The sequence below is a fragment of the Gobius niger genome (assembly GCF_951799975.1).
Source record: "Gobius niger genome assembly, chromosome: 17".
NCBI lineage: Eukaryota > Metazoa > Chordata > Actinopteri > Gobiiformes > Gobiidae > Gobius > Gobius niger.
The window spans coordinates 10813864-10839740 of record NC_136868.1 but is presented as its reverse complement, the minus strand read 5'-3'; the positions used below and the strand labels follow the sequence as shown (position 1 = coordinate 10839740).

General features: G+C 42.7%; 1 protein-coding gene across 1 annotated transcript; it reads right to left on the bottom strand.

Moving 5' to 3' along the window:
- Positions 1–1913: 1913 nt before the first annotated feature.
- On the bottom strand, positions 1914–25877 carry chd1l (chromodomain helicase DNA binding protein 1-like). The gene is made up of 25 exons (XM_079574874.1): positions 25700–25877; positions 25202–25314; positions 25014–25120; positions 24797–24908; positions 24707–24738; positions 24550–24631; positions 23403–23565; positions 22225–22380; positions 21039–21128; positions 20858–20954; positions 20677–20750; positions 19523–19633; positions 18894–19008; positions 13097–13250; positions 12829–13015; positions 12394–12539; positions 10610–10767; positions 10318–10520; positions 10123–10221; positions 9969–10039; positions 6031–6145; positions 4123–4231; positions 3475–3741; positions 2123–2207; positions 1914–2039 (listed from the first exon to the last, which is right to left on the bottom strand). The coding sequence occupies exons 1-25, from the start codon at positions 25791–25793 to the stop codon at positions 1920–1922; spliced, it is 3060 nt and encodes a 1019-aa protein (XP_079431000.1). The 5' UTR covers positions 25794–25877; the 3' UTR covers positions 1914–1919.

Here is a 25877-nt window from a genome sequence, read left to right as displayed (position 1 = left end):
AGCTCCAGAGCTCTGTGGAGGCTCCGCCCGCCTGTTTACACTTTTAGGGAACAGGCTGCGTAGGAGTGAAGTGAGCAAAAATAAATTTCACAGACGACTGGGGAGCATTACAATGGTAAAATGGTAAATGGTCTCCACTTATAGAGCGCTTTTCCACCTTCAACAGGCCCAAAGCGTTTTACAGGAAAGGAACCAGTCACCCATTCACTCTCTCATTCATGCACCGATGTACGAAGACACAAATAAATACATAAAAATCCTTCCTTGTGTGCTGTGGCAAAAAAAATAACAAAAAAAAACATTTCCTCAATTAGGCTGTCTTTTGAGCCACTGATTTTTTTGTTTCTCTGTTAAGGGAACTTTTGGGCCTCCGTACATTTCACCTTATAAATCACATAAATACATGCTTTCTTCTCAAACGGGCGTTTATTTTTGTGAGAAAGAGCAAAGTTCACATAACGTTAAGTGTTAATGTTAGATGAAAGCGGTGATGACAGAGCTTGTTTCCATGGAGATATTGTTGCTTTACGTTGACAACACATAGCTTAACATTAGGCTGAACCTAGCACATTTTCTCGAGTTTGCAACGAAAAGGCAAGGAAGATTGACACAAAAAACGCAACAATGAGCAACGAAAAAGCTACAGTCGAGAAATGTTTAGGTTTGGGTAAAGCCGAGCTATAGAAAATGTGCTCGGTTCATGTTGGGGTTAAATGAGAAGTCTTTTCAATGCAATTAGAGCCTGTCGATCAAGCTCCAGAGCTCTGTGGAGGCTCCGCCCGCCTGTTTACCCTTTTAGGGAACAGGCTGCGTAGGAGTGGAGTGAGCAAAAATAAATTTCACAGACAACTGGGGAGCATTACAATGGTAAAATGGTAAATGGTCTCCACTTATAGAGCGCTTTTCCACCTTCAACAGGCCCAAAGCGTTTTACAGGAAAGGAACCAGTCACCCATTCACTCTCTCATTCATGCACCGATGTACGAAGACACAAATAAATACAGAAAAATCCTTCCTTGTGTGCTGTGGCAAAAAAAAAAAAAAAAAAAAAAAACATTTCCTCAATTAGGCTGTCTTTTGAGCCACTGAATTTTGTTTTCTCTGTTAAGGGAACTTTTGGGCCTCCGTACATTTCATGCTTTCTTCTCAAACGGGCGTTTATTTTTGTGAGAAAGAGCAAAGTTCACATAACATTAAGAGTTAACGTTAGGATGAAAGCGGCGATGAAAGAGCTCATTTCCATGGAGATATTGTTGCTTTACTTTGACAACATAGTAGCTTAACATTAGGCTGAACCCCCACCTGAACCTAGCACATTTTCTCCAGTTTGGCACAACCCAAATCTAAAAGCTTCAAAACAGAGGAAAGAACGAGACAGCAATGTGGTGCAAACGCAACAAACACAACAATAAAGTGACAAAAATGAAAAGGCAACAAAAAGTGACAAAAACGCAGCAAAGAAAAAGGAATAAAAAACTGATGCTAAAAAAATCAAAAAGCGACGTCAACAAAGCCAATCAATTTTGTAGCTTTGAAATGAGGTGTTATAATGAAATGAGGCCTAAAAAAGAAGAAGTTGTTATATTTGGGTAAAGCCGAACTAAAGAAAATGTGCTTGGTTCATGTGGGGGTTGAGAGGTTAAAAAACATTTGCAAATCTGTCGAAAAAAAAGGATTTGTATTCTCTTTTAAAGACAAGGAAATTCATAAACAGCTCTTTATTCAGCCTTAGCTCATACAGTTGAGTAAGATCTTAAAATTCTATACAATAGGGAGAATCCACAATACCTGTAGATTTAGATATTTGTATTCAGTCAACACAAAAAGGTCAGTGGTATAGCATTGAATATTTAGTGCATTCAGAAGCAGACATTTGCAAGTAATCATTTTCATTTCCAAATATGGTTAAAAAACTAAATCTATTTGAGCAGCAGAAACTGTGAAGTGTCCACCACCCGCTGTTTGGAAAAGCAGGACTCGAGCCAGTCCTTCTCCACAGCGATGGCCTGGGTATGCCGCCCCACCATCTCCTCAAGCTCCTGCGTCAGACAAAGCAAGTACTTTTAGAGCAGCTTATACAGATTTTCTTGATGGAGGCTTTGAATGTGAACTTCAGATTAACCTGTAAATGGATCTTGCCATCCACCTCAGCAACGAGGTGTGTGACCTCTGAGCTCATCACGTCCTCCTCGTCTCCGTCATAAGTGTCAAGACATTAAGGCACAATCGTCATCCTTTTTGACAAGACAATTCAAACAAACTCTACGAGTAACTGTACTTAATGAATGGTTCCTTGATTTTATGTGTACTTTTATGCTGACAATTTCAAGATGAGAAAATCATAACCGTGTGATATCGCCACATAAACAGTCTTATCCCACTGCCCCTTATTTTACTGGACACCCTTTTCCACTGTCTACATTATAATTCCACTAGTTTAGTTTGGACCCCTTTTTCTGAAACTCTGGCAAGTCGGGACACTTGTTTTGGGAAAGGAAAATGTATAATTGTGGAATTCAGGATTGATTTAAAATTGAACTGAAGGCAGGCAGATTTCCTCCGGGTACTACGGTTTCCCCAACCTCCAAAAACATGCAGGTCAGGTTGGCTGCAGCGTCTCAGGACTAACACCTGAACACAATTTCGTTGTACGGTTGCACAATGACAATAATGCAGTTACTTACTTAATCAAAACGTTGGTTCTGACTTTCCTGCTTGTACCTGCTTGCAGTCCCCAAGACCTGAGGGGACCTGTCATTTCAGTCTGTTGTCCCCAGACTGTGGAACGCCCTGTCACTGTCTCCGCGCATGGCTGACTGCGGTCTCTTTTTTCCACACTGAGATATGTTCTTACCTGAGCTTTGACGAGTTGATACATACCTGTCTGGTCTGCGTGTGTGCCCGTGGAAGAGAGTGGTAGCTTCCAACTTCACCCCCATTTGGAGCTATAGGAATACATTGGGAGAGGCCGAATGCTAACAACATCTTTGGGCCTTGTGTGTGACTGAGCGCACAAAGACCAGACAGGTACGCATCAACTCGTCTAAGCTCAGGCAAGAACATATCTCAGTATGTAATAATGGTGGCCTGCTCCTTTAAAAAGGATCTGAAGACGCCTTTATTTAAGAAAGCTTTTGGCTGATGACTTTCATATTGTTTTCATTTACCTATTCTCTTGTGGAGGTTTTGTGATTTTATCTGTGAAAAGCACTTCAAAAATAAACATTACTTACAACTTTATCCAACTATACCCATGTATTTGCATATTAATGGAAGAAACCCGATCTCAGTGTCACAGTACAGGTCTTTTGATGTCACCTAAAACCCGGGGGCATCCGTGTCATCTTATGTAATCTCATTTGTGTCAACGAAATGTGAAGTTAAGAGGATATGCACCCAATCTTCTCGGCCAAAACTGTCATCAAAGATCCCGCTGATTCCCCCCACTTTTTTCTTTCTTGTTAAGGATATGTGACGAGGTAGCGAGCAAGCCTCTTCCGGTCTGACGCGAGCAGGTTGTAGAAGTGAACGCGGACTCCTCGCATGAAGCTGGGCAGCTCGGAGCAGCTGCTTTGAGGTGGCGTTGGAGAGGCGGCGGTGGAGGGACCAGGGGCTTGCTCTGTCTGGGATTCGTCTGAAAGAGCGTCACGTCGCTGCGGTCGGGGACAGGAAGCTGAGGGGACGGGCGGTGACGTTTGGGGAGGGGCAGAGGAGTTCTTGGCAGAGCGGCTGTGATAGTATCTGCAAATGTGGGTTAAAAGTAGATCAAGTAAGAAAACCGGGAGAGGTTAGTTAGAAATCTGCAAGCAGAAATTTTCCATGATAAACACACTAAATATAATCAATTACCAAGTGAATTACTGAGAAGCGGAATTATTGCATTATCTTTTTCCATCCAGTGTCACCAACTATGAAACACTGGACCATAATATTCCCTCACGCATGTATCCACAATGCAATTTTTGACCAACTTTACAGGAAAGAGGCTTGCAAGATATTAATAGGATTACGATACCATTTCAAAAACTCGCACCTTGTATTCAAATACCTTCCTGTCAAGTTGAGTGATCTATTCTATGACATATTTTTGCTTAACTACATGAAAGAAAGAAAGTTGATTACATGTACGTGGGGACGCCTCGTGTGGCCAGGTACTTCCTGATCAGCCGCTCGGTGCCGTACCAGTTAAAGCCCTTCGTGGAGTGGCCGATCCGAGGCAGATGAACGCTCGCTGTGTTTGGCAGAAAAGAAAAGTCACGCAAGGACAAGACCAGCTGTTGACATGACACTGTGATCTAGGCACAAAGTGTTGAAGCAGATGAAGCAAATGTGACACCACCACAGGTCAGACCGTCCAGGCTCTACTTTCTGAGCTCTTGGAGAATCAGGGAAAAACACGAATGATATGCTAGTTAGTAACCCAGAGTCCACTAAACATTGCACACAAGTCTCATCTTTGTTGCATCATAATGTTTCAGCGTTAAAGGGATATTTCAGGATTTTTGGCATAGGGCCTATGTTATTCTAGTTATCCAGAGTGTTGCGCATTTCTAAGGTATCAGCGAGCAGCGTGCACCTGAGGCAAATCACCTATAACACCAGACTGATGATATAAATGCCTGTGGATAGAATATTTTTTGGAATATAACTGACCTTGCATCACATGAATGATCGCATTTTGAGGGACTATTTTCTAGCAGATCACTCCGCCGTTGCGTAGCTTATACAACCACGAAGCTGATGCTGCTCAAATATGAGGTATTTTAAATGCAAAATGGTTAAAATTATTCTATCGACACAGACATTTATATGGTTAGTCTGGCGTTATAAGTGATTTGCCTCAGGTGCTCTGTGGAGCGGGTCAGACTGTTTTTAATGCAGGCTAGCTGATACCGTAGAAATGCGCTAGCCTTGCATTAGCCTAGCGCCACGAAACTCTTCAAATATAAGAACTGCATGAATTACAAAAAAAAATATCTCTAGAAATCAGCAACACTCTGGATAACTAGGAAATGAGGCCCTATGTCAAAAATCCTGAAATATCCCTTTAAGGATGCATTAGTGAATGCTTTGCTTTGCTTAAACAATACTTTGTTTCTCCTCCGGCAGGTTTAATATGAGGCAGTTAAACAGGTTAAAAGAAAGAAGAAAGTGATACAGTGTTTTTCTCATTCCAGATCTGCACTCATTTTCAGTTGTGCAAGTGGTTGCTTTGACTCAGTCCTTTGGCCAGGACATCTCATAATTAAAAATTGTGCAACATCTCTATTATGAGACTGCATGTGCCATCTCCTTCAAAACACAGCTCTGACAGACAAACCTCGTCAAGCGAGTCGAGCCATAATTACTCGAACCACTTAGATGTTTTGGAAGAATGAACTGATCTTATCTTGACATTTGACATTGACTTAAATACTGTGTGAACAAAAGCCAGTGTCATTATGTGCTGTGCCAAAATCAAACGGCTGCTATGTGCGAAAGGCATGTCCAAGTTCACAAATGCACAAAAACCTTATATCACAAGAAGTTACGACTGGGTCGCATTGTCTATTTATTTTTCGATACAATACCTAGTTTATGCAACATTTTTTATGTGTGTGCCTGTGCTGTATCAATGACTTAGAACCAAAACCACAGACATGAAGTTAATGTTATGAATGAAATAAAATACCCTTTTCCCCATTAATCATTTATTTATTTTTAATTGCATTTCATATGATTAATGCTCGACCGGCCCAGTCCCAGTAAACAGCTTTAAGTCTTTGTTGAAAACTGACATTGATTAACCTAGAGTTTCAAAACTTTTTTTCATAACCACAAAATACAAAGGGGTATTGAAATGTTGATAACAAATTCCAAACCCTCACTGTCCTTCTCCTTTCCCCACGCACTCCTCCTACTGGCCCATCCCAGTCACGCTCTGAGAGAGGGACTGGCTGCTTTAGCCAATCCCAGTGAAGTAAGAACTCTCTGAAGAACCATATACCTTTAGTAACATTATAAAACAATATAACGTGCACTGTGCATTACCTTTGCTTCTTTTGGCGGCAGTGTAGATTTTCTTTAGGCCTTCCTCGAGTGCAGTCAAAAAGATGCCTGATAAGTTGTTGGCTTTATCTCGCTGCTGAGCCACTATCAGGGCCAACTGTTGTGAACAGACCAGACACAATCAGAGTAAAGCATCTTATCACAGCATCACATCTTCATCTGAACTGTTGCAGAAATACGTTTACAAGCCACCAACATCCTGAACAAGTGTACAGCAAGCCTCACACTCCACTTATTTGACTGGTAGAACTGGTACTTTTCTTTCATTGGAAAAGTTCATTGTAGTACAGACAGTATATTTATACATGTTGCACCAAAGTTAAGCTGAAGTCTGAAAAAGTTATATTACTGCTTATACAGAGGATGTACATTTCTGTATACGAATACGACAACTTTATTGTCCACCAAGGTGGAAATTTGCCTTTGGTATGTCACCTTTAAAGGGATATTTCAGGATTTTTGACATAGGGCCTCATTTCCTAGTAATCCAGAGTGTTGCTGGTACCTGGAGATATTTTTTGGGGTAATTCATGCAGTTCTTATGTTTGAAAAGTTTCGTGACGCTAGGCTAATGCAAGGCTAGCGCATTCCTACGATGTCAGCTAGCCTGCGTTAAAAACAGTCTTATGCACTCCACAGAGCACCTGAGGCAAATCACTTATAACACCAGACTAACCATATAAATGTCTGTGTCGATAGAATAATTGTTGTAATATAACTGACCTTGCATCACATGAATGATCGCATTTTGAGGGACTATTTTCTAGCAGATCACTCCGCCGCTGCGTAGCTTATACAACCACGAAGCAGATGATGCTCAAATATAAGGTATTTTAAATGCAAAATGGTTAAAATTATTCTATCGACACAGACATTTATATCGTTACCCTGGCGTTATAAGTGATTTGCCTCAGGTGCACTGTGGAGCGGGTCAGACTGTTTTTAACGCAGGCTAGCTGATACCATAGAAATGCGCTAGCCTTGCATTAGCCTAGCGCCACGAAACTCTTCAAACATAAGAACTGCATGAATTACAAAAAAAATATCTCCAAGTACCAGCAACACTCTGAATAACTAGGAAATGAGGCCCTATGTCAAAAATCCTGAAATATCCCTTTAAGACACATAAAAACCCATCAACTTCCAGAACATCATCATGTGGCACCACATTTCTTGTAATACATGCTGCAAAGTCATTGTAGCTTAATAAACATTTAAAAAAGCGAAGAACAGTTTCATTTGCAAATTTAAAGAGTTTTCCGCTTTTACTGCTCTCACTCAGCACAAAAGAGTTCTTAAAAATGTTTGTATCTCCGTCCTGACGGTAGATACTCATTAGACTTGTTATTTATCGGGTGGAAAGAGTCATTTATGATGTCCACTGCCATCTGTCTCATATAGACTCAAAGATCTCTGGCTTCCCAATGATCTTTGAGCTCATGTTCCCGATCCTCTGGAGTTTTTTCTTATTCTTCACACTAAGGTTACCATCAGACGACATCACTGACAATCAAAGCAATTTACCACTGATGAAACCTTTGAAATTGTTCAAAATAGGGCAGAGCAATATATAGAAATTAGAGATGCGCGGGTCGGCTTTTCTTCTGACCCGCACCAACCCGACCCGCTGTAATTTAAACCCGACCCACCCGACCTGGAGAAAAGCCTCTCAGTTTGCCGACCCGACCTGACCCGCGCACATTAAAAAACTGCTGCATGAGTCACGCAGCAGCTGGATATCACTCAAACGGGAGCGCGCCACGTGACGCCGAGTTTACAGGAGAATTAGCACTTGATGTTGTGTTTTGCTACTGCACCGCTGAGGAACCTTTGAAATTGCAAATTGACTTATCAGGAAACAATGAGCAGAAACTATCATGAGACTTTACTTCCACCACATCATGGACGAGTCTTTCTGTCAAGTAAACGGAGTTTGGACTAAAGTGGAGCAGCTTTACCTGACGCTAAGAAGTTGCCCTCCTCAGGTCAGTAAGATGCGGTGTCTTTTATATTAGTTTCACCTTGCCTCTTGTTGATGCATTACTTTCATCACATGTGTGTGTCATCATGTGCTTGGGCACGACTATTGTGACGCATCTGTAGCGGTGATCAAAGTCATACAGAAGCGATCGTCCAGGTGACATCTAAACATAACATGCTATGGCACGTTTACCCCTTAAAACTAAACATTCAACTAAACACAGTCGACTTTTGTGACATTTATGGATAAGAATGCACTGTATGTAGTAAGCCAACAATATAAGGAAAAAAAAAAAGTGCGCTTTGTAACCCGACCCACCCGCACCCGAAGTTTGCCGTAATTTTGAGGTACCCGACCCGACCGAATCCGCGGGCCCCGCGGCGGGTTGACGGCGGGTTTCGGGTCCACACGCGCATCTCTAATAGAAATCATTTGATAAATCATGCCCTTTATTCATCATAAAAACTTACATACATATGCATTTAACAATTGCAAAAGCACATAATTGAGATGTGTCGCTCTCGGTCCGTTTAAAGCAGCTCAACCTGAATTGTGCAGGTGGTGCAGCGATCCCAATTGTTCACATGAGTCAGTTAAATGTATTTTGCCATGAGCGCAGAGTGAGACTTTAGATTTACTGCGTTAGTGAGTGGTGAAAGCCTAAGTGCTGTGTTTACTGTGTTGGCGCCAAAATACACATACTCTACTATAAGTACATACATAGATAACAACAGCTTTAATATTTTCTGAGGTCCCTGAAAGTGTTGGGAGTTCGTGATGTAGCTTTTCTCTGCTGCTGCATCGTCTACTCTAGACCTACACTCTATGAATAGTTTAACCAAGCACATTTTCTCCAGTTTAACCCAAATCTAAAAGCTTCTCGACTGTAGCCTATAGGCCAAAGTAACATCTCATTTGAAAGCTAAGACCTACAAAACTCATCTGAGCTTCTTCGTTGTTTTTGTCATCAGGTTTTAGTTGTTTTCATTGCTGTTTTGTAGCGTTTTGGCCGTTTGTTTGTTTAGTGTAATGTGCAAAAATGTGACCAAAACATGTGAAAAAAGCATGAAAAACTTGATGAAAACACAACCAAAAACGACAAAAATCATAACAATGAAGAAGCTTAGATGAGTTTTGTAGGTCATAGCTTTCAAATGAGGCGTTACACTGACCAATAGGCTGTAAACTCCAGTCGAGAAGCTTTTAGATTTGGGTGAAGTACATGAAACCCTTGTATATCTCTAATTAGTTAAATAAAAGTTAAATAAAGGTCATTTAAAGGGATATTTCAGGATTTTTGACATAGGGCCTCATTTCCTAGTTATCCAGAGTGTTGCTGATTTCTGGAGATGTATAATTTTAATTCATACAGTCTTTATATTTGAAGAGTTTAGCGGTGCTAGGCTAGTGCTAGTGCTATGGTAACTAGTAGCCTGCATTAAAAACCTCTTCAAAACCATGGGGTCATCCTCCAAAAGTTGCCATATCTGATTTGTAGAAAGCTCCTTTGTGAATTCCACGTGTAGTAATGCAGGTAAACAAACTGCTGTAGATCCGGTAACCTAGCAGATCACTCCGCCGCTGCGTAGCTACAACCAGGAAGCTGATGCTGCTCAAATATAACTTCTTTTAAATGAAAAATGGTTATATTTCAAACATTTGTCAGTCAACACAGACATTTATATGGTTAGTCTGATGTTGTAAGTGATTTGCCTCAGGTGCACTGTGCTTGGGTCAGACTGTTTTTAATGCAGGCTACTAGTTACCATAGACATGCGCTAGCCTAGCACTAGCCTAGCACCACTAAACTCTTCAAATATAAGGACTGGATGAATTAAAATGATATATATGTCTCCAGAAATCAACAACACTCTGGAAAACTAGAAAATGAGGCCCTATGTCAAAAATCCTGAAACATCCCTTTAATGCTTTAAGTTACCTGATCCTGGCCATCCATTCTGGACTGTTTGTCGTCAATGGGGAAAAGCAGCACGTTTCCGAGTTCCAAGTCTGAAATAAACCATCACCAGTTTGTTTTGAGCAACTGCACACTGGTTAGCACTGACTAATCAGAAATATACTGAAAATCTGACCTTTCATTTTGCCAGCCAGCTCATATTGCTTCTTTGGTGCGTCTGATCTGACCTCGAGAGCTGTGAACAAGCCTCCTCTGCCCCATCGGCCCGAATCATCTACAAAACATGTATTTGTCAATGTCAGCGCTTGTATCCGATCTGAAATGAAACAGACGGGAATGTGGGATTGATGTGAATGTTTTTGGGCCGTACCAACACAGTGCACAATGATGGCGTCCTCTTTGGCGGCGTGTGGGTGAGTGACGTCTCCCAAAACGTAGTGAATGGCGTTGGCCTCAGAGTCAGTGGAGCTGATGCTGTCCATGTCGTCCCCTTCCTCCTCCTCCTCCTCTTCGTCACTGTCCACAGACGCGAGGCAACGAGATCTGTAGCCACACGACTCCCACCACGCCATCCTGAAGTCACAACAAAATCTCTCAATAAATGCAAAATGGATAATTGTTATAAAATCAGCGTTCTCCCATCAATATAGCCAATAGTTTACTTTTTCTTGTATTTCTCCTCTTGCTGCCTCTTCTTGAGCTCCTCTTGGGTTTTGGCGCGTTTGGCTGCAGCTTCTTTCCTCCGCTGGCGTCTGAGCTCGAGCTCTTCGTCGCTGAGGGCCCGGCGCTTCCTCGTGGGGAGAACTAACGACAGTGAAACCTAGACCAGCAAAGTGTCAAATCAGTAAACTTGAGATCTGATTCTGATTTACACAGTGTTGTTACATCAACATGCCGTATCATACTTGGAATGTTAAAGCCAGAGGGCATTTTAATTCATCTATTTCAAATTCTTTTAGCAGCACAACCGAAAACTTTAAAGAGCACATGACAGGTTTTAATGCTTTTGAAAATACAACTTATTTAGATGGATGACATCTGTTGTAGAGGTCGACCAAAATATTGACCAGCCGATATTGGGCCGATATTTTATTTTACAATACGTTGATACATTTTATCTAACTAAATTTAGTACAATAATGTAATGTGCTTTGCAACAATGTGTAATAACTTGTATCTATGAGTTAGATGCACAATGGAATAACTTGTATTAGTATATAGGTACATAATTTAATAGGACACGAGACCCTTAGGGTTAGGGCTTTAGGTTAGAGTTATGTCTTATAACACTATGTACCTACAAACTACAAATACATATTATTACATTGTGTATCTAACTCATAGGTACATGTTATTGCACATTGTTACAGAGTACAATGTATCAATGGTACTGTCAAACTTAGTGCTACCATTTATTTATTTATTTATTTGTTTGTTTTACAGTATCGGCTATCGGCCGATCTAGTGCCGATAAAAGCCGATATCTACGGGACCGAAAGTGATAGAGACTTGGAAAGAGCGAAGTCAGGGCTTTAAAATGAGTCCTCACACAACTTCCTAGGCCTCAGGGGAACAGAGAAACATAGCAATGAAAATTGGTTTGCTACAAGTTTGTTAAATACAAGTTTGACTAAACCTCAGTCAATATGGACATGCTGCAGGTCATTTTGAAGCACAGAACCCGGAGAATTCAATCTCTGAGTTTTTAATCGCCGTGCATAATGCAATATGGTAATGCGAATGGCAAATAATCAGGCCTGGGACAGAAACTATGATGGAATCACCCAAAATAATAATATAATAATAATAAAATTGGCCACTGCTGGAGTGAGTATTTATGTTTTACAGGATTACAGACCAGACATTTGGAAAAATCGGCCAAAAATATCGGCATCAGCTAATAAAATCCCCAAAAATCGGCATCGGCATTAGAAAAATCCACATCGGTCGACCTCTCGTATGTTGTAATTAATAATTATCAGTTAATTTCAGTGAAGCAATAATTTAGTTAAGAAATGTTGGAAGAAAAGATTAAGGTAAAGATAGCAGTTATTTACGCTGCATGGCGCAATAGACACACACGGCCTGATGCTCCGGCGAGAGCAAGGCGCCTGCAGCGCCTGAGCCCGCCTGGCTCATCTTAAACACGCCTATTGTTTGCCTCTATCTAGGTCACTTCCTGTCAGTATCCAATAAGGAAGGGAAACTATGAACTTCAAAAAAATTGTCAACTATAGAATTGGAGAACATTTTTCTTTTTTTTGCCAAATTTTAAATAGAATTGTGTTAACTATGTTTTAGCAAAAATCATGTCTTAAGTGTCATTATGCACTTTAAGTGGGTCATATATTGAGCAGTGAGTAAAACGAAAGTGACAAATGCAAATGCGGTTCTATGAATGAATTCGATTTGCCAGGAGGAATGATATAGATCAGTAATGTCCTACAGAGGCCTTGTGTCTCAGGGCGCGCCCCTCTCCTGACACTCGCTGCAACTCTGAAAGCTGCTCCTCCATCAGGCGCTCAAAACTGCGCTGGTCCTCAGAACTCGGGTCTTTACTGTAGTCTTTGCCCTCGAAGTAGTACATGTGATCTAAAACAGGAGAGAGTCTGTGTGAGCAGCAGTAAAGAAACACTCTGGGGAATTGTGATCTTTCATTTATACAATATGTTGATTGATTACTGATGATTGTTTTAATTGTGTGGTACATAATTAGAGTCATGTGGCCAGAAATCAAGGGCGACAGGGTGAATGTAAAAGGAGAAGTGATTATCTTATTATTTCTTAACCAGTGTCATGTGATGGAAAGAGGGAAAATGGGGGCAAATGCCAATAAACCACTTGATTTTATGGTTAAGTGTGTTGTGTTATAATTCCATACTCTGGCCCTCAGTTTCCGAGCTGCTCTCCTCTTCCTCCTCATCGCCTTTAGCTGCAGCAGACTCTTCATCATCCAACCACTGCCCGTTTTCAGACAAACCCATGATGTTTTCAAGCTTCACTTCCTGGACCGAGCTCTCGTCTGAAGACAGGAGTTTATCGACACCAAACTTCAAGATCTCGCTGAGCTGTTGGGGGCAGGAAGCACGAGTGAGTTGTGCTCGAATTAAAACCACAATCTGATAAAAGGGTGAAGCGTTGACAGAGACCTGCAGCCCGGCGGCGGCGGACTGCGCCTGCTCCATGAGAGAGAAGCGCCCCTCTTCTATGACGGTGTTGGTGAGGTGCAGCTTGGACACCGCTCTGGAGTACATGATCTCCTCCACCGTGTCCCGCGCAAGAAGACGGATGATTTTCACAGGCCTGAGAGAAAAAGTAAATCAGTATGTCGTCTTCCAAAGTGTGGAAGATGATGTGCAGTCATAAGGAGAATCTAAAAGGAAGTTTCAGTTTTGGTCATGAGCTAGGCCTCCAGTTTGTTGGTTTGGTCTCTTTTTTAGTTGCAGAAGAAAATCCACTTTATTGATCTCACAATAGAGAAATTTACTTGTTACATCAGTTCCCAAGAATCCTCAGGGAGTGCAAATAGATAGGAAAAAATTGTGCAATCAAAAGAAGAACGGGATAATGTGCAAACAGTAATGCGTAGTTAATCGACTACAGAGTTTCCAAATGCTAAAATTAAGTGTTTTCCTCCCCCTACATGTTCCAGTAATGTCCTAATGTGTAGAATGAGCTCAGACCTGTTCACCACAACTGCCTCTAAAATCCTGCACTGTCACTCAAAAAGGTGTTATTTCTGGTCTGAAGTGCCGTCATGCACGAGCTTAATATAGAAGTAGTAGTGAGCATAAAATGAAATAATGATGAATAAAAACTCTAGCCCCTTTAAGTACAATGAACCGAAAGCTTTAAAGTGCATATGACAGGTTTTTAATCCTTTTGTAATTATGACCATAGCAATTTATGTAATTAAGAAATGTTGGAAGAAAAGATATTGGTAAGGTTCCATAGCAGTCCTATCTTGAGTCTCAAAACGCAGACGATAGCGAGACATTTTGCGCTCAGCAGGAGCGCATTTGTGATCTTGCCACTCCAGACTTAGCGCATTTAAGTGGGTGGAAACACACTTTTTCCTCCAACCAAATCGACTCTGCGGTCGGTTGAGGGGTTTGTGGGGGAGTGGAGGGTGAACATGTGCATTTGTTTTGTTTCGTGTTCACGCCAAGCGAGGGCTGATCCGCGCCACAGTGGACGCTGTAGCTGTTTCTCTCTCTCGAGACATGAAGATTGTTTTAGTTTGACCTGTGAGAGAGGCTTAAGAAAGAACACAAGGAAGCGCAATGTAAACGAGGAAGTGAATGTCAGCAGTGCCATCAGTGCAGTCACCTCCTCTTGTGACGCCCCCTCACAAGTGGCGAACGGTGCACATATAGCTCCGCCACTCGGAAAATAATTCGCCAAGAGCCTGGGTCCCTCCGTGCGCCACCACAAGATCTGGCCCTGAGTCATTTCCCATTGACTTAACATGGTTGGCATGGCAACAGTTTCAATTTTTTTGCCTCTATCTATGTCACCTCCTGTCAGTGTCAAACTGTACACATCACAAAAATGGTCAAACTGAAAGAAAATTGGGTACAATTTTTTTGCTAAATCTTAAATTAAACTTTAAGTGGGTGTATTGTGTAGTGCAGTGTTTTTCAACCACCGTGCCGTGGCACACTAGTGTGCCGTGAGATATTGTCTGGTGTGCCTTGGGAAATTATCCAATCTCACCCAGTTGTTTTTTTTTAAACAAATGCATCATTATCCACAAACAATGTACTGTTTTTGAGTGTCTATGCTGTCTAGTGATTGGTATAGAGAGTATATTATACCATATTATACTCTTCCATATCAGGTAGTTAGTGAGTATATGCAGTGTTCCTAGTGAAGACACTATGATGAGAACATTTTCTGCTCGTAGTGTGCCTCGTGATTTTCTCAATGAAAAAAATGTGCCTTGGCTCAACAAAGGTTGAAAAACACTGGTCTAGTGAGTAAAACTAAAGTTACAAATGCAACTACAGTTCTATGAATTAATTCTATTTGCTAGGAGGAATTAATTATGACTTTAAAAGGGGCAAAAGAATATAAATGAAAGTAAATATATGTACATTTAATTGACTAATTCTAAAATTAAGTCAACTTTACATTCATATCATGGTATTGGTGGTTTTCAGGTTCTAGAATGTGAGGATGTCACAGGTGGGGGCAGGAGCAACTTTTTCCTGTTAACTGCATTACACTTTCACAAGTCGTATCTAAAAAGAAAATGTATGAATTACAAAAATGATCATTAATATCAGTCACTGGGTCCATAATCTCTCTGTACAAGACCAAAAATATCCTCAAAAACTAAATAATTTTACCTCTATATAATATTATAGGCCTTTAGAAGCTGCGATGTCACCTGAAACCCAGCAGTTCAAACGTCCATCCATCCATCCATTTTCTTCCGCTTTATCCGGGGCCGGGTCGCGGGGGCAGCAGTCTCAGCAGAGATGCCCAAACTTCCCGATCCACACACACCTCCTCCAGCTGTTCTGGGGGGACCCCGAGGCGACACCAGGCCAGCTCGGAGACATAGTCCCACCACCGTGTCCTGGGCCTTCCACGAGGCCTTGTCCCACTAGGACATGCCTGGAACACCTCCCGCGGGAGGCGACCAGGAGGCATCCGAAACAGATGCCCGAGCCACCTCAGCTGGCTCCTTTCGACGTGAAGGAGCAGCGACTCTACTCCGAGCTCCTCCCGGGTAACTGAGCTCCTCACCCGATCTCGGAGGGTGCGCCCAGCCACCCTGCGAAGGAAACTCATTTCGGCCGCTTGTATTCGCGATCTTGTCCTTTCGGTCATTACCCAGATCTCATGACCATAGGTGAGGGTGGGAACGTAGATCGATCGGTAAATCGAGAGCTTTGCCCTCCGACTCAGCTCCCTCTTCACCACGACAGACCGATACAGCGACCGCATCACTGCTGACGCCGCACCGATCCGTCTATCGATCTCACGCTCCTTCCGTCCCTCACTCGTGAACAAGATCCCGAGATACTTGAACTCCTCCACTTGAGGCAAGGACTCCCCACCGACCTGAAGAGGGGAAGCCACCTTTTTCCGGTGGAGAACCATGGCCTCGGATTTGGAGGTGCTGATCCTCATCCCGGCCGCTACACACTCGGCTGCAAACCGCCCCAGTGCGTGCTGAAGGTCCTGGTTCGTTGAAGCCATCAGAACAACATCGTCCGCAAACAGCAGAGATGAGACTCTGAGGCTCCCAAACCGGACACCCTCCGGCCCCTGGCTGCGCCTAGAAATTCTGTCCATAAAAGTAATGAACAGAACCGGTGACAAAGGGCAGCCCTGGCGGAGACCAACACGCACCGGGAACAGGTCTGACTTACTGCCGGCAATGCGAACCAAGCTCCTGCTGCGGTCATACAGGGAACGGACAGCCCTTAGCAGAGGGCCCCGGACCCCATACTCCCGGAGCACCCCCCACAGGGCACCACGAGGGACGCGGTCGAACGCTTTCTCCAGATCCACAAAACACATGTGGACTGGTTGGGCGAACTCCCACGAACCCTCGAGTACCCGATGAAGGGTATAGAGTTGGTCCAGTGTGCCACGACCAGGACGAAAACCGCATTGTTCCTCCTGGATCCGAGGTTCAACTATCGGCCGGATCCTCCTCTCCAGCACCCCGGAATAGACCTTACCGGGGAGGCTAAGGAGGGTGATTCCTCTGTAATTGGAACACACCCTCCGATCCCCCTTTTTAAAGAGAGGGACCACCACCCCGGTCTGCCAATCCAGAGGCACTGTCCCCGACCGCCACGCGATGTTGCAGAGACGTGTCAGCCAAGACAGTCCTACAACATCCAGAGACTTAAGGTACTCAGGGCGAATCTCATCCACCCCCGGAGCCTTGCCACCAAGGAGCTTTCTCACCACCTTGGTGACTTCAGCCCCGGTGATGGGCGAGCCCACCTCCGAGTCCCCAGCCTCTGCTTCCTCATTGGAAGACGTGACGACGGGATTGAGGAGGTCCTCGAAGTACTCCTTCCACCGCCCGACGACATCCCCAGTCGAGGTCAGCAGCCCCCCACCCGCACTGTAAACAGTGTTGGTGAAGCACTGCTTCCCCCTCCTGAGGCGCCGGATGGTTTGCCAGAATCTCTTCGAGGCCGACCGATAGTCTTCCTCCATGGCCTCCCCGAACTCCTCCCAGACCCGAGTTTTTGCCTCTGCGACCGCACGAGCCGCAGCACGCTTGGCCTGCCGGTACCTCTCAGCTGCCTCAGGAGTCCCACATGCCAACAAGGCCAGGTAGGACTCCTTCTTCAGCTTGACGGCATCCCTTACTTCCGGGCACCACCACCGGGTTCTGGGATTTCCGCCGCGACAGGCACCAGAGACCTTACGGCCACAACTACGAGCAGCCGCATCGACAATGGAGGAGGAGAACAGAGTCCACTCTGACTCCATGTCCCCCGCCTCCCCCGGAATCTGGGTGAAGCTCTTCCGGAGGTGGGAGCTGAAGACCCCACTGACAGAGGGATCCACCAGACGTTCCCAGCAGACCCTCACAACACGTTTGGGCCTGCCAGGTCTGACCGGCTTCCTCCCCTGCCAGCGGATCCAGCTCACCACCAGGTGGTGATCAGTTGACAGCTCAGCCCCTCTCTTCACCCGAGTGTCCGAGACACGCGGCCGGAGGTCAGACGACACAACTACAAAGTCGATCATCGACCTCCTGCCTAGGGTGTCCTGGTGCCACGTGCACTTATGGACACCCTTGTGCTCGAACATGGTGTTCGTTATGGACAAACCGTGACTAGCACAGAAGTCCAATAACAGAACACCACTCGGGTTCAGATCGGGGAGGCCGTTCTTCCCAATCACCCCCTCCCAGGTCTCACTGTCGTTACCCACATGGGCGTTGAAGTCCCCCAGCAGAACAATGGAGTCCCCAGTCGGAGCACTATCTAGTACCCCTCCCAGGGACTCCAAGAAGGCCGGGTACTCTGCACCGATGTTGGGCCCGTAGGCCGAAACAACGGTGAGAGACCTGTCCCCGACCCGAAGGCGTAGGGACGCGACCCTCTCGTCCACCGGGGTGAACTCCAACACGTGGCGGCTGAGCTGGGGGGATATGAGCAAACCCACCCCAGCCCGCCGCCTCTCCCCGCGGGCAACTCCAGAAAAATGGAGAGTCCAGCCTCTCTCCAGGAGTTGAGATCCGGAACCCAAGCTGTGCGTGGAGGTGAGCCCGACTATATCTAGTCGGTATCTCTCCACCTCCCGCACAAGCTCAGGCTCCTTCCCCCCCAGCGAGGTGACGTTCCATGTCCCGAACGCCAGAAGCTGTGCATGCGGACCAGGTCGTCGAGGCACCTGCCTCTGACTGCCACCCAGTCCTCTCCGCACCCGACCCCTACGGATCCCTCTGCGGGTGGTGGGTCCACAGGAGGCAGTTCAAACGTATTTAATCAAATTCATTGCTTCCACACTGAACAAACCACAGACCTGTTTCGTTTGGCATTGAATTTAAATGATGTAAAACTCCTTCAACCTTTGTCTAAAACTTTTATTTTTAGTCCTATATTTTGATTATTTTTTTTACTTTTGTAGTCAATGAAAATTATCGGAAAACTTTAGTCATAGTTTTAATCATAATAATCAACCTTTCAGTTCATAAAAGTAACACTGATCTGCATGTTTTATACTTTGTTTCCCTACTCATATCGACATCATCACACGCTGCAGGCCTATAGATTGTTGTGATATTATAGATTGTTGTGATATTATAGATTGTTGTGATATTATAGATTGTTGTGATATTATAGATTGTTGTGATATTATAGATTGTTGTGATATTATAGATTGTTGTGATATCTTCTGAAGCCTCGTAATGGTCGTGAATTTTTATTCATATTCATAAATGTGCAGTGATTTTGCAAATACCTGTTCTGTCCGATCCTGTGGCAGCGAGCGGCCGCCTGGAGGTCGTTCTGAGGGTTAAAATCTGTGTCCATGAAGATCACCGTGTCTGCAGCGGTCAGGTTCATGCCCACGCCACCTAAACAAGAGGAGCGGAAACAATACTGCAGAGTGGAACGCTGTGGTGGTAAACGCTGAGACAGTCGAATTTATCTGACAGGAAAAGAAACTGAAATTATAGTAGAAGAGACAAGGTCATGTAGGACTTCTGCAATGTTACGTTTAACTGTGGTTATTTTGTGCATCATTTTGTAAGTTCTCTCTGTTTATTCATTGTGATTTGTTTGAAATTATGATTATCATTAAGTATGATCAATGCAAAGTTAAATAGTGTCTGCTGCTGTTAGGTTTCCCCCCCAAAAAAACAATGCATGCAAACCAATTGTGTACAGAAAAATGCCTATTCAGCAGGTTTACGAGTGAAAGGAAGTTGCATCTGTGAGCACCTCAAGCTCTTATCGCTCATCAGTCCCTTTTCCTCTCTCAGTTTCTGCCGTTTAGACAGGAAACAAACAGCTCTGTTCTCACTGATATTATTCAAATATAACCTCTAAAGCCAAACCCGGCCGTCTGCAGCAGCAACACTTTATCACCTGCTTTGGTGCTGAGCAGAAACACAAAGATGTCGTTGGTGCTGAAGTTTTTCACGGCTAAATTTCGTTCCTCTCCACGAACTGATCCGTCCAGCCGCTCGTAGCTGTAACCTGAATAGACACCACAATTTATGAATCTAAAGGCGCTGCCAAAGCAATCACTGATCACATTATCACTTAAACCAGGAGAAATGTGCAAGGAGCTCAAAGTGCACTGTTGAATAGGATAACAGGTCCAGCAAGGCCATTCAAAAATGAAGATGCCTTGTCTAGAGTCATCACAGCTTGTGGAAAGAAACCACCAAGCACTAAAATGAGACTTTACAGGTACAATCGGGATTGAGATGAGAGTTCCGGCATTCTGGTGCATTTTGAATGATAAATAATAGCCGGTCAAAAGTATAAGATTTTTGTACTGAAGAGAGAATAAATGCACAAAGAAATCTGGCTCTAACAGCTAATGTCTCTCCGCCCTTATTTGCATGACAAAAGCAAAATAACAGTTAACTAGATGCAAGTTGGGCATTTTATACTCACTACTGCCACCTCAGGTCATACGTGTAACTGCACCTTCTATATTAAGCTCGTGCATGACGGCAATTCAAACCCGAAGTAACAACTTATTCAGTGACAGTGCAGGATTTTAGAGGCAGTTGTGGTGAATCGGTCTGGGCTCATTCTACACATTAGCTGGAACATGTAGGGGGCTTTAACCGCGTGCATTTCCTCCAGTTCAGCTTTACCCAAATCCATAAGGTCACAGCCTATGGGCCAGAGTAATGCCTCAGTTGAAAGACCTACAAAACTGATCTAAATGGAAAGTTTTCCTCACACTGTCGTCACTTTTTTGTCATTTTTTTGTCATTTTTCTGCCACATTTTCATCGCTTTTTGTCACTTTTCTGTTGCGCTTTTGTAGATTTCTGTCAATGTTTTTGTTTCTCATTTGTTGCATTTTCGTCCTCGCTTTTGTCTAGTTCTTATTGCTATATTGACACTTTATTCAAGAAGCTTTTAGATTTGATTAAAGCCAAACTGGAGAAAATGTGCTCGGTTCAGGCGCGGGTTAAGAGGTTAAAAAATATAAAAGTCAGAGTGTGCTTTGTTTGTCAACAGCAGTCACTATGTTTAAAAGGCTTTGCTCGCTGCTCTTACCTCTGTACTCCAGGTAGTCCTGAAGTATGTCCAAAGTCCGCGTCATCTGAGAGAACAGCAGCACTCTATGCCCCCTAAGTACAAACATTATATAGAAATGAAAGAAGTGTTTAATCATGTGAACAAGAGTGAATGATCTAAATGTCCAGCAGATGGCGCCAAGTGCTCAATCTAAACTCACCCTTTGTGCAGATAGCTCAACATGCTGTCCAAGAGGCAGAACTTCCCACTGGCTTCAACCAAATGCTCCCCCATCACAAAGGGCTCTGGCTCCACGCCTGTAACACACATTGTTTTATATGTACTTCTATCTATCTGACTTATTTATGAAGGTAAGGCATTTATTCACATATATAACTCACCGTCAAACAGATACGGGTGGATCCCACACTTCCTCAGTTGCACCAGGATGTTCAGCAGACGGGTCTTACTGCCTTCGCTTCCAAAAGCCTCTAGAAAAACACAAAAAACAATAGTCTGCGTCAAACAGGCACAAGGCATAAAGTTAAGACGACCAAGTTAAAAACCTCTTACCACCCGCCTTAACCCAGAGCAGTTTCTACAGTTCGGATAACACCTCATTTGAAAGCTAAGACCTATAAACTGTTAGTTTTTTTTTTTTGTTGCTTATCTGTCTCGCTTTTGTCTCTTTTTTTTTTGACACTTTTTTGTCTGGTTTTTGTCGCTTTTTTTATTGTGTTACTTTGTGTGTGTTTTTTCGGCAGTTGTTTCTGTCGCTTCTTTGTTGCTTTTTTGACACTACTTTGTCGCACTTCTGGGGCTTTTTGGTTGCTTTTTCATCGCTTTTTCCCCTTGCTTCCCTCTTTGTTTTTGTGACCTTTTTTTATTGTGTTATTGTAGCTTTTCCAGTATGTGTTTGTCCCATTTTTGTTGATATTTTGTGGCTTTTTTCGTCACTATTTTCAAGTTTTTTTCAAGAAGCTTTTATATTTGGTTAAAGCCAAACTGGAGAAACTGTGCTCGGTTCAGGCAGGGTTAAGAGGTTAGTTAGTAAGTCCAAAACCAAGACACTGATGTACTGTGTATAACAATAACTCTAAGAACATTGACTTCTTCTGTAATACTGTTGTGTCGTTTGTGTCCTTCTCACTTCAGAGTCAGACACATTTTTTTATTGACCTTTAAATATTTAACCAGGATAGGAAGAATCTCTTTTTCAGGGGAGTCCTGGCCCCAGAGGGGAATCTATTGTACGTGTTTTTAGTGGTAGGGGAAACCGGAGTACCCGGAAGAAACCTACGCAGACACGGGGAGAACATGTAAACTCCACACAGAAAGGCCCGGTCCAGGTGGGAATCGAACCCGGGACATTCTAGCTGTGAGGCGTGAGCGCTAACCGCTGCGCCACCGTGCAACAAGAGCTGACACAGTTGTAACAAATCTTACTGTAAAAAATCTTCAGTTACAGACTAAAACATCTCACACCTAACGTGACAACAGACACCACACTGTTTTCCCTCTCAGTGATCACAACGTTATGGCCAAAATAACATTTGCAGATTATAGTGTTTGAAGGAGAGGTCTCACCCAGGTCCTTTGTGAGAATGGCTTTGTAGTATTTCTTCTGCAGCGCCGTCATGCCGTGGTACATCACCAGCTCCGTCTTCTTCGGGAGATCGAGGGCCACCTCTGACTTCACGCGACGCAACAGAAACGGCTCCAGGACGCTCTGGAGCTCAGCAGCTTCAAACACAGCATTAAAGTGAAGTATTATTCTGAAGTCAAATGTTTACTTTAAGTTCAATGTACACAGTATTGTTTACAAATGTACAGTATGTTGTAGACATTTGTTGTGATATTTGGTGGGAAATCTTTACTTGCACACTGCAAAAACTAATGAACTAGATTAGTATAAAAGTCTCACTTTTAGCATAATAATCCGAATTTGAGATGTTTTGACAAGGAAAGATATAGTTGGGCTTTTGATCCAGATTATTTTACTTGCTTTGAGATGTTTCTGACTCGTTTCAATACATGTTGTCCTTGTTTCAAGCAATTTTCTTTGCCAATGGGGTAAGAACATGGGACTTATCTCATTGGCAGTTTTACTTTCTTATTTCAAGTGAGATTTACCTCAGAACTAGTCATAAACGTCCTCAAAAGAGCAAAGTAAACTTGGTCAGATCAGGAAAAAAGTCTAAATGAGTGAAAACCGCTCAAAGCAAGTAACATTTTCTCAATTCAAGACATTTAAGCCAATGCTTGATATTTACTTTTTGCAGTGCAAATCAAAAGTCATATATCTATTTAGGTTGAAAATCGATATACGATATATATCCCGATATTTTTTCCTCAAAGTGAGAGCTGTGAAATGAAATGTGAGTCAAAGCCAAAGCCAAATACCAGTAGCTTTATTGAAAACACACTATAAAATGTAAACATAAACACTGTATAACAAAGCTCCGTAATGTGCATGGTTAAATAAATCAAATAAATAAACATAGCCTATAAAATAAGTATTACAGAGCAGATCTATATCAATATATATTAATTAATAATTAATCTCATTAAAAAATATATCGATATATCTTAAATATCGATATATCGCTCAGCCCTAAAAGGTGCGTTTTCCTTCTTCTTTTTCCATTTTATATTATATTATAAAACATAGGCTTAGTTGGTCTCATTGATCACCTCATTGTAAAACATCTTAACAGTTCCTTGTATCCAGTGTCTATTGTAAGAGATAAACAGCTCTGTCTCACCCAGCTCTGGTCGTTTTTGCACATCACCGAAACAGCTGATGAAGGTGTCAGTGTCGTCTGCTGTGAAGACACTGGGCTGAATGAAGCTCAACAGGGAGTACAGCTCCTGCAGGTTGTTTTGGATCGGAGTGCCAGTCAAGAGCACCCTGAATCCCATTGAGAACTAAAAATAGCAAACAAAAGAAGCAGATTTTGTATTACAAAACATTAAGACATATAAAGGGCTTTTCTTACACGTAACCTTAGCAACGTTAGCAATAGTATAACAAAGTAGACAGATGTTCAGCTGGTGTTAGTTAGTTTACCCTAATACTGTAATTCTTTATGGAGGCACCAACCATTAAGAGGCTTTGAGAATCTACATTTTAAATCAATTTTATGGTCATGGTTTTATGTTCACAATGCTATAATTTGTATACCAGTACTTTATTTAAGGTATACCTTGCAGAAACTGTGACTTTTTTATCTGTGTCTCTAGATATGCAGTAGTATAATATAGAAGTATAATAACTGTGTAACATTTTGGATTCCCAGCAATACAAAACATGCTCCCAATGACCGGCTAGACCCACAAAATGCTTTGCAGTGGGTAATTAAAGAATGGATTTCGATGAGTACTTAACCTATTCAAATCTCATATTTGGCTGCCTTTGGTCAACATCTCCATGGAGACAGGCTGCTCCCATTAAAGTTACAAACCAGGTCTTAGCAGAGGTGAGTCGCTCACAGCAAACACATAAAATAATAAAATAAGCGATTGCAATTTATTCTATTTATTGGGTGAAATGTTACATGGTGAGACTTTAAATTATTATGTTAACAATGACAATTTAATGTTGATTTATGCATAGCTGAAAACATCATGTGAAAGTAGCTTGTTTTGGTTCTTCGGCCTGTCCAATCAGAAAGCCCACAGAGCCCCGTGCTGCGGTGGCTATGGCTATAACCATAACTATATCTATAACTATAACCACTGGTCAATAAGCCTAAATATGAAACAGATCAAGGCAACCCATCTTCTGTCTTCTTTTCCTTTCCTTACTAATTGAAACAAAATACTTACACCTTATAAAATACCTCGTTGACCTCACACCTCATGAATGCTTCTTGACCGAGCCTCGTGATAAAGACTGATCTAAATACTCACTTCTGTCAGAGTTTGATGCAGCAACGAGCTTTGATTCTTCAGTCTGTGAGCCTCATCCACGACCAGAGCTTCCCATTTCCACCTAAGACACAAGCGAACAGTGTGAGTTACTGGAGAGAAGAAAAACAAAAACACATTATCATCAAATTCAACGTACTTTTTGAAAAACGAAGCATCCCTGAGGCACATCTGAAAAGGGAGAAGAATGTTAAACTGAAAATAAATTTAGCTGAGCACTTTGTCTAACCTCATATGTCGTTAGTAGAACATGGAAATCTTTGGTTTTGGCGTCTTGTTGAATCTCTGCTCGTCTTTCTTTGTCTCCTTGGTAGCACAAAACTTTCAGAGAGGGGGCAAAACTGGAAAAAAAAACAATTTGCATTCAAATTAAGGGACCATATAAACAGGTGACTCACAAAGAATACTTGTGAATACTTGAGTGAATGAATGAAGAGAATAATCACCTTTCCATCTCCTTCCTCCAGTTCTCCATGACGGATAAAGGGCTCACGACTAAAAACGGTCCCTTCTTTCCAACAGCGCCACAGATGTACAAGAGCAAAGAGATGGTCTGCAGGAAAAAGTAAATAAAAAGCAAGGTCTCACCACAGCGGGAAGTTTATTCAGGTTTGTACAACAAGACGACATTCACCTGACATGTTTTCCCCAGTCCCATCTCGTCTCCTAAGATGCATCCTTCCTGGTTTTCAAGGCACTGCGTCAGCCAGTGCACACCGTCCAACTGGTAGTGTCTTAACTGTATTCCTGTCGAGATAAAGTAATAATAAACGTCATGCATTACTTCAAAATAACACATTGTAATAGGCTGAAAGGTGGAAACACAGGAGGGAGTCTACCATGTGTTATTAAAGAGTTACAAATGCAGTTATACATCCGTTTAATCTCATAGAAACAGAATACAAGATAAAAGCCTACACACCTTTATTGCACCTTAGATAAAGTAAAGATCAGTAATTGACCTTTAATCACAACATGCTAGTGGTCTTTAGCATTTACTACACATAAAAGTTAAGCCTATTAAAAATGCGTTTATACATTATACATAGTTATGCGTAGCAAGTTTGTAATGACGTAAATAACAAACAATAAAAAAAAAACAGCCATTCATTTTAATAGGAAAGCACTTCACCCTTTAAGCCCCATTTTTGGACGTCGCTCTGAGTCAAAGTTCTCTTCTTTTTCTCAGGAATGCGCTTCTTTATCTTCGAGAGAAAATCCGTCATGTTTACAGCCCGAAAACAAACAAATATGAACTTATTTGTCCAGAGACATGTTCGGACCAGATCCCTGCGCCACTTCCGGGAAAA

Bases quoted from the DNA above. Each gene is read 5' to 3' on its own strand.
- chd1l (XM_079574874.1), bottom strand. From the start codon at position 25,793: ATGACGGATTTTCTCTCGAAGATAAAGAAGCGCATTCCTGAGAAAAAG. The intron at 24,909-25,013 runs GTGATTATTCTC...TTTTTTTTCCAG, and splicing joins TGGAGGAAGGAGATGGAAAG to TTTTGCCCCCTCTCTGAAAG. The intron at 2,040-2,122 runs GTTAATCTGAAG...TGTCTGACGCAG, and splicing joins ATGGCAAGATCCATTTACAG to GAGCTTGAGGAGATGGTGGG.